Source organism: Aplysia californica, unplaced genomic scaffold (assembly GCF_000002075.1).
Source record: "Aplysia californica isolate F4 #8 unplaced genomic scaffold, AplCal3.0 scaffold00761, whole genome shotgun sequence".
Taxonomy (NCBI): domain Eukaryota; kingdom Metazoa; phylum Mollusca; class Gastropoda; order Aplysiida; family Aplysiidae; genus Aplysia; species Aplysia californica.
Genome location: NW_004798031.1, coordinates 28,715 through 36,396, shown reverse-complemented (window position 1 = coordinate 36,396; position 7,682 = coordinate 28,715). Strand labels below are relative to the sequence as shown.

The following is a 7,682-nucleotide window of genomic DNA, read 5'->3' as shown; positions in this document are numbered from 1 at the left end:
CACTCGGAGAACGAGTGACGCTTCTGTAACAAGTCCATGTTGACATTCTTTGTTACTTTGTTACAGACTGGGTAAACAGTGACCACTCATCTCACGATTTGTGTATGAGTTCTGGGCGGGGCTTATGGGTTATGAGGGATCACACGCTTACCTCACCAGCAGCTGAAAATTGGTAGCTATTGGTCAACAGTGGGAGGGGCCAACGCAACATGATCGGTTGGAGGGACTACCTAACAACAACGACAGGTGATTGAATTTTGACAGCTCGCCCACAACGCCAGGGGCCAATGCACAATTTATGATAAAACGTAATGGAGTCACTAAGGTGACCGTCTTAGACAGGTATTATTGCTTAGTATGATAGGGGTTGTGTGTTAAATTATGGTGGCCGCGGCCGCGTTGGACAGGTGCCCGTTTACACAGTTAAATTATATAGAAAAAACACAAGGGGGGAAATGGAAAGTGGCCGTTTGTACAGGTGGCCGTCTTATAGAGGTGGCCATCAGGGCAGGTTCGACTGTATAAGAATATAGACTTCTTTTTTGGGAGGGGGCAGGGGGTTCGTGTTTTACAGCGCTCGCAACTGCATAAGGTCATAGGAGCCCGTGGAACACATTAAACATTTTCAGTTGGTAGGAAATTTTGAATTGTGCCTGGGTGGCAGCCGAAGCCTACTCTTATCGATTCTGGACCACCAAGGGATTTTTAACGTGCGCAGCTTGTACACGGGACCTCCAAGATTTTTCGCCCTTGTCTGAGAAGGCTAGGTGTTTATCTTTCCTTCCAGAAGATCAGGGGTGTGGCTGAAAAACAGCAGTAAGAAGGAGCCAAGGAGTAGCAGCAGAAAGAGTCAGGAGCCAAAAGGAGAGGGCAAAGGGGGTGAGGGGGTGGGGACAGAAAGTGGAGATGAAAGCAGACGACAAAACATTGCTACAGAGCAGGAAAGTAAGTGAAAGCAGGAAATTTTAGAGAAAAAAATTTTCTGGCGCTATCCAGATTCAAACCCACAACCTATTAACTCTTTTCCTACCAGGCCAAAATCCACCACTGGCCCACGGCTTTTCCCTGACCTATTTTTACGCCCCTACCCCACCAAAGAAAAATGTCAAAACATCCAACTAAACACACACAAACCATATCATATGGCCCTTCAAACTGAAGGTTAAAAAATAATCTATCAGATGGTGATACAATATTGAAGATTTATTCCAATTATATTAGTTTGGGGCTTCTTAAAGTGATTATGCAATATCGAAGGTGTCATATGAAATCAACAATTTTCCAGCTTTGAGAGGTCATATCTAAAAAAGTACAACAGCATCATTCAAATTTCCCAGGTAGGTTGCCTCAAGTAATGCAAAGAAAAACTGAAAGTTATGTATGTGTACCTAATATAGAAGTGAAAATATGAGACATATACTGAAGTCAGGGGAGCTCTTTTTTCCTCTTTTTTACGTTTCGAAGGGGACCAAAAAAAAGCCCTGAAATGACTCAAAATCGTCTCTCAGTGCTATATTTTCTTTCGTATCTGCTAACAGGAAGTCTATTGTATTATTTTGAAAACGTGGATCGGCCAAGAATTTTGTGTCTTTTCAGATACCAAGCGACTCGAGCCGTATTTTGCGGTTCTCGGTCTAGCGAGGCCACTTCCGCGAGCCGCATTTAGGGAAAGTGTTAAATGAGAGGTGACACCTGAACTCTAGACCACGACAGACATAGATTTCATGTTTCAAGGCAAAAAGTAAGTATTTTCTAGATTAAACAATTTTGAGAGTTCTCATGTCAGCTTCACTCACCTGTCATCCAGGACATGGACATCATGTTTACAAATGCCAAGCACTTCACAACTCTTCAAAATCTCTTTCTTGCGTACTTCTCCCTGACCATAGTAATTACCTGTAGAAATGAACAACAACAAAAAGAAATTCCCAGTAGAAGAATACCATCACAATCACCTTAAACAAGACAATGCCCCCCACTTCAGACTTCATGTAAATTGGATAAAAACGAACAAGAAAAAGGGAATATCCTTAGCATGAGACATTGATGATAAAAGTTCACAAAAATAAATACCACATAAAGGTAACTCTAAAAAAAAAAGAAGAGACAAAGAAAGATGGATATGGGATGAAAGAAGAAGGCTGCAGGACATGGAAAAGGGGTGGGGGAGAGGGGGAGGGCACAGGGCATTTTATATTAATGGAGAATAATTTTAGAGTAGATGAGTTTAGACATTTATTTTCGGAGTGATTATCCCTACGATTGTGCGAACAACACTGTACGCACAATTGCTATATAATTGTACGAATAATTGCTGCAGTTATCCGTACAATAGTACATGCCCACAGGCCTACATGTTTCTGTCATAGTAGATCAGTGTTTAAAATTTTCCGCCAGTGGAAATTTTTTAATTTTCCGCCAGACCCCATCAGGCGATCCCAAGCCCGTTGCCTCATTGATGGTGTCCCTCCATGTAAAAAAATCTATGTCCAGATCTAGATATCTGTGCTGCGTTGAAACTGTGCCGTAAAAATATTTAAGCTTAATCTACCTTGTTGTTCTGTTGATAGTTCTGATGTCTGAAATGACAGCGTGTCTGCGTTTGAAGGAGTGCATGATTATATATAAATGAGTGTGGGATCGAATCCCGGTCCCGGAAAGTTTTGTTTTTTTACCTCTCTCTCCTCCCTTGACTAATCAACAATTTTTTCCCATAATTGTTTGTTTTGACTTCAAAGATTTCCACTCACAGTTTTGTGTAAAAGCAAAGAAACATAATAGTAATAGTGATAATTATAGATCTACTTACTTATTATATTCTAATAAAAGTATACTTTTTCTTTTAGGCCCACCAATTTAGGCCTGATTAAAGTAAATATTAATATTGATGCTCAACCCAGGGCAGAACCAACTGGATCTCTCTCTCTCTCTCTCTCTTCTGGCGCTGTGGCGTCATAAACGGTCAGCGATGCCGACAGCACGCAGGAACTCAACACTTGCCTGGGGGTCCTTAAAAAGTGCTGAAAGAGGGTTACTGAAATATACCAGCAGACGGGTAACCAACTGGATGACTAGATCTAGGCTTATTTATACCAACAACCTCCAAAATTCTAATAATAGTCTGAATAACTTTGTCTGGTTATTGGTACAAATGTACTAATAACTAGTTAGGAGTCGTACGCACTATTGTACCAATAACCGCAGCCTTTATCTTAGAGATAGATCTAGATCTACATGCAACTAAACGTAGAACGAAGCACACTATTTTTTACCCATAATTTGATATTTTATAGTTAGATCTAGATCTAGATCTAGATATCTAGATTCAAGATTTGAAATTGTCTTGAAAATAATTGCTTTGGCTTTGCAACAGTTTTAGTGGCTTTGTGATCTGCAGCAAACAGTACAGCAGTTTGACCCCTGAAACAGTGCATCTGTGTGCGGGAGTGAAAGTAAAAATTTACCAATAAATCATTCATAAATTACAGAATCGAATAATAACCAGTGATGAGAGGGTTTCCTTCTCCTACTACTCGGTTACCTGTAGTTACACAAACGACTGATAAAGAGTTCACAGTTCCAAGTTCGAGAAGAGATGGCGCAAAGAACATGCATTCATCATCGGGATGGGCAGTGATGAGAAGAATATTTTGATTATGTGGGATTCTTTTGTTCTGATACACGAATTGCACAGAAATATATAAGATGCAGGATATAGTGATGTACAGTAGGAGCAATAACTTTAGGTAGTAAAAGCTGTGAAATTCGACGATCTCTTCCATGGGGGCAGCCATTTTCTGTTTCGTTCTCATTTGCATATGTCGTAAAACCATTTCTCGTTTCTTTGAAGGTTTTTTTCTTTATCTATGGCAGTCATATCAATATTAGTTATATCATGGAGTTGTATGAATTACATTTTATGCATAGAGTATCTATTGTGAAAATCATATCGACAGCTGCAATGAAAGAAAGCCGTAAAATAAAAACAACCACATCCGCATCCTAGCAACAGCGTCGTCCATGTTCTTTCAGATTGGATCGTAGGTTTGCCTCCAGTGGGGACTTCAGGCGTTCACAACTTGCAAAATGGCAGATAACGAAGAACAACAGCAGGCAGGAGATGTCGATGAAGCAAAAGTGGAAGGTATGTCTGCTTTATACATGCTAACTATTATTGTGAAACTGGTTGAAATGACAAGAGACTTGGGTAGGTCTTTCACCCACTTTCTTCTGTGACGGCACCAGTGCGATAGACGCGATAGTGATCTTATACTTTAGCAGTTAAATTCTTCAATTGATTTTATTCCCTTTTCCGTAACGAGCGACCACTTTAAAACAGGATCTAGATCTATCTAATCAAGATTATACTCACTTGCTTCCAAAATCACAATGGAAGAACGAAAACCACTGTTATACCATCCGTTCATGACAAAATTACGGTAGTTAATTGCGCATTTTTAGGCCCAGTTCAAAGTTTTGAAGGTCTGAGTCAGGGATTAGTAGACTTTGGGAATTTAACGTGCTTAAGTATAAGATCACCTGATAGACTAGCTACCCATACCAGGCTGCCTTTAAAAACTCTACAATGTTTGATAAATCTAGTTTTTTTTTTACAGCTTATGTATTTATGTACAACTAAGTTAGCTGTACATATAGCAGAGCAGTCTGGACGAAACAAAGTTTTGCATGCATTTATATTCATCTATAAATGCATATATGTGTCTCATTTCATTATACCTGGTATTTTAATTCTTAATTAATCACAATGCTCTAATGAACGAGTTAAATTTCTTTTGTATTAGTCTGTATAGGGACACTTGTTGTTGTGCTGAATTCCCTTTACTACCACTGAATGGCTCAAGTGTTTATATATTCTAGGTGCTTTACATAAGTGCATGGTTTACATATATTATAGGGCCTAATAATAATAATACTGTCAACTTTTCTCAGAATAAAGATTGAAGCTTAATCAAAATCACTTTTGCTCTGATCATAGCTTTATGATTGACTTTTATACCTTCTGGCATTTGGGGGTGCTTTTTGTGCCTTTTAGGTTATCAATTTATTTCTTATAGTTTGAGCAGTGGCTAAGCAGGATATCAAAATATCTATTATAAAACCCAGACATACATCCTACAATTAAGGTCAAACAGAACATATTTTGATCCCCATCCAGACACAAGAACTAATGCATTTGTTTTTATTTTTCCAATCTTAGAGTGTTAACCATAAGAGAAATCAAGCTTGCAGACACGAGAATATACTTTGTGCCTGCGCTCGACATTCTAGACTGATATGTATTTTCAATTCTGAATATTTTTACATGTCATATTTATTGGTTCTTTTAAAGGGGTTGCAACTTGGGTTTGGAAAAGTTTCATTGAAAAAGTTTAATTTCTCAGTCTGAAAGATGTGAAGAGATGAAGTTGCAGTGGATATTTGCTACTTCTTATTTTTCAACAGTTGCTTTACGTCATTGGTGCAGTATGTATTGCTGTTCATCTCAATGTCAACAGATTATTGTGTCTATAGGGGATTACCTTCAGCTTATTAATTATTCCCAATTCAATATATTTCTGTAGAACACTGGACACTGTTGGCAGTGATGTTCTATGTGCTGGCACTTTTTGAGTAAAATGTACTCATGTGTGATTGTGGCTCCGTATCTCTTCAAATGACAGATCAAAATGGAGAGCAACAAGAAGCTAACCAACAAGAAGCCGACCAAAATCAGTCAGCTGAAGCAGCCAAAGATAACTCAACAGAGCAAGAGCCTGTAGAGGAAGAGGGCACTGGTGAACAAGGTAGTGATTTTCTAGATGTATTCCCAATATAGTAAATATATATATATATATATATATGTATATATATAATACAGTCAAACTTGCTCAAGGCAAACATCTTGTCAAGGAGTAAAATGGTCATTAATCAGGTGGACCATGCCTGTATGATACTGGAAAAATACAAGGTTGGAAGTAGAAAGTGTTTGGGTTTTTTTGTACATCGTAAAAAGATCTTGAACAGGCGATTGTCAGAGCAGGTTTGACTGCATTTTTCACAGCTCAAATTGCATGTGTATATTTTTACATGTTGTGATTTTATTCACATTTTGTTTTTTTGTGTTTTTTTAAGTGGCATCTGTAATTCATGGTTGTTTTAACATTTATTTTTTTTTGCTGGCCTGTGCGCATTTTTCCCTATTTCAAGGCAGAATGTATAGTATGTATGAGTTTTACTTGTTTACTGATTTAACTCATGCACTTTCACTCCAAACTTCTCAATGTGAGTTTTCCTGATTTAAAAATGGTTTATTTCAGAGGACTTGATCTGGAACATTTATTTTGCTATTTTCAAATCAGAGTTTAAAGCAAAGCAAGTTTTTTTAATTGCTCAAATCAATGTTAAGCCTACTATGGTGAATATTTTTATACACTCTGTGCACATCACAATTAAAATTTATTCTTTTCTTTTGAAAAATTGTGAATTCTATCTTGATCTTGATCCAGGATTATTGTTTTTATGTTGTGTCTTAGAGAAGGTTGGTCTTTCTTTAGGTAGGCCTATTTTAAGTTGACTTCATATTGCTTTGACTGTCAAATCTATCAAATGGCACCTAAGATTTTGTTTTTGTTGATTGATGAATTTAATGTCTCTTTTTCCCTTTCTTGAATTAATCTGTTGTTTTTTTATTTGTTTTACTCCTGAAACAATTTTCTGCATTTGTCTTTTGCAATTTTTTATTTAGTCATAGCTTTTTTTCGAGCTTTTGAACAGTTTGTACTCTATGAGAATGCTGACAAACCTCATTGTAAGCATGAAGGTTTTTAAAAATAAATACTGTTTGAGATTTAGCAAGAGTGAGGATTCTTTTAATTTTCTAGTTTTATTATATTTTAATTGAAATAACTTTATCATTTTTGATAAGCTGTAGCAGAAGGAGAGGAAGCTGGCGAAGCTGCCAGGAACGACCAGCAGTTGGAAGACAATGAACGCAATCTAGAGAATGAAGAACAAGGACTTGTGGATGACGAGGTTGTGAAAACTGATGGTCAAACTGAAGATCAAGAATTGATACCTGAAGATAGTCAGCAACAAGCAGAAGCCAGTCAAGGTGATGATCAACTTCAGACTGAGGGTGAAATTGAACCTGACACAAAAGTGGAAGAAAATTCTGAGGCACAGGAAGATGCTGATGATGGAGGGGCAAAACAAATGGAAGAAACAGGCAAAGAAGATAGTGAAAAAGAAGAAAAAGTAGGAGAAGAAATTACCCAAGGCCAACAAGGGCTGGAAACTGAAGCAGATGCAGAGCAATCTAGAGACACAGAAACAGTAGAAAATGAAGATGCTCAAGAAGATCAACAGAAAAATTTGAATCAAGAAATGGAAGAAGATTCTAAAGAGCAAGAAACTGAAAATATCACAGACAATGTGCAAGGTGAAGAGGCAAAAGAGGAAGATCAAGAAGCTGTACAAGAGGACGACGATGAGCAGGAGGAAGAGAAAGTAGAAGAAGCAGATGGGCAAGAAATCACCGGTGAACAAATAGAAGCTCCAAACATCCATCCTGATGAAGCTGTTGCAGAACAAGCGTCTCAAGAAGAAGGTACATCACAATTTTTGAATACCAGGATGTAGAATTTCAGTTTGTAAAAAGGAAGAATAGCCACCCACCTTCCCCC

General features: G+C 37.8%; 2 protein-coding genes across 2 annotated transcripts in view; one reads left to right on the top strand and one right to left on the bottom strand.

Annotated features, from left to right (window-relative positions):
• LOC101852730 (N-acetylglucosaminyl-phosphatidylinositol de-N-acetylase) overlaps window positions 1-3,963 on the bottom strand; it is a 14,270-nt gene extending 10,307 nt beyond the window's left edge. Inside the window, exons 1-2 of the mRNA XM_005109267.3 lie at window positions 3,542-3,963; window positions 1,797-1,896 (exon numbers count right to left, since the gene is read on the bottom strand). Coding sequence (XP_005109324.3) covers window positions 1,797-1,896; window positions 3,542-3,833 — 392 coding nt within the window. The 5' untranslated portion in view covers window positions 3,834-3,963. The remainder of the gene's footprint in view (window positions 1-1,796; window positions 1,897-3,541) is intronic.
• Window positions 3,964-3,992: 29 nt separating this feature from the next.
• The window catches only part of LOC101855527 (cilia- and flagella-associated protein 251), a gene marked incomplete at its 3' end in the record, with an annotated part of 31,970 nt that continues 28,280 nt past the window's right edge, over window positions 3,993-7,682 (top strand). The window contains 3 exon segments of the mRNA XM_013088557.2: window positions 3,993-4,144; window positions 5,682-5,804; window positions 6,926-7,606. Coding sequence (XP_012944011.1) covers window positions 4,087-4,144; window positions 5,682-5,804; window positions 6,926-7,606 — 862 coding nt within the window.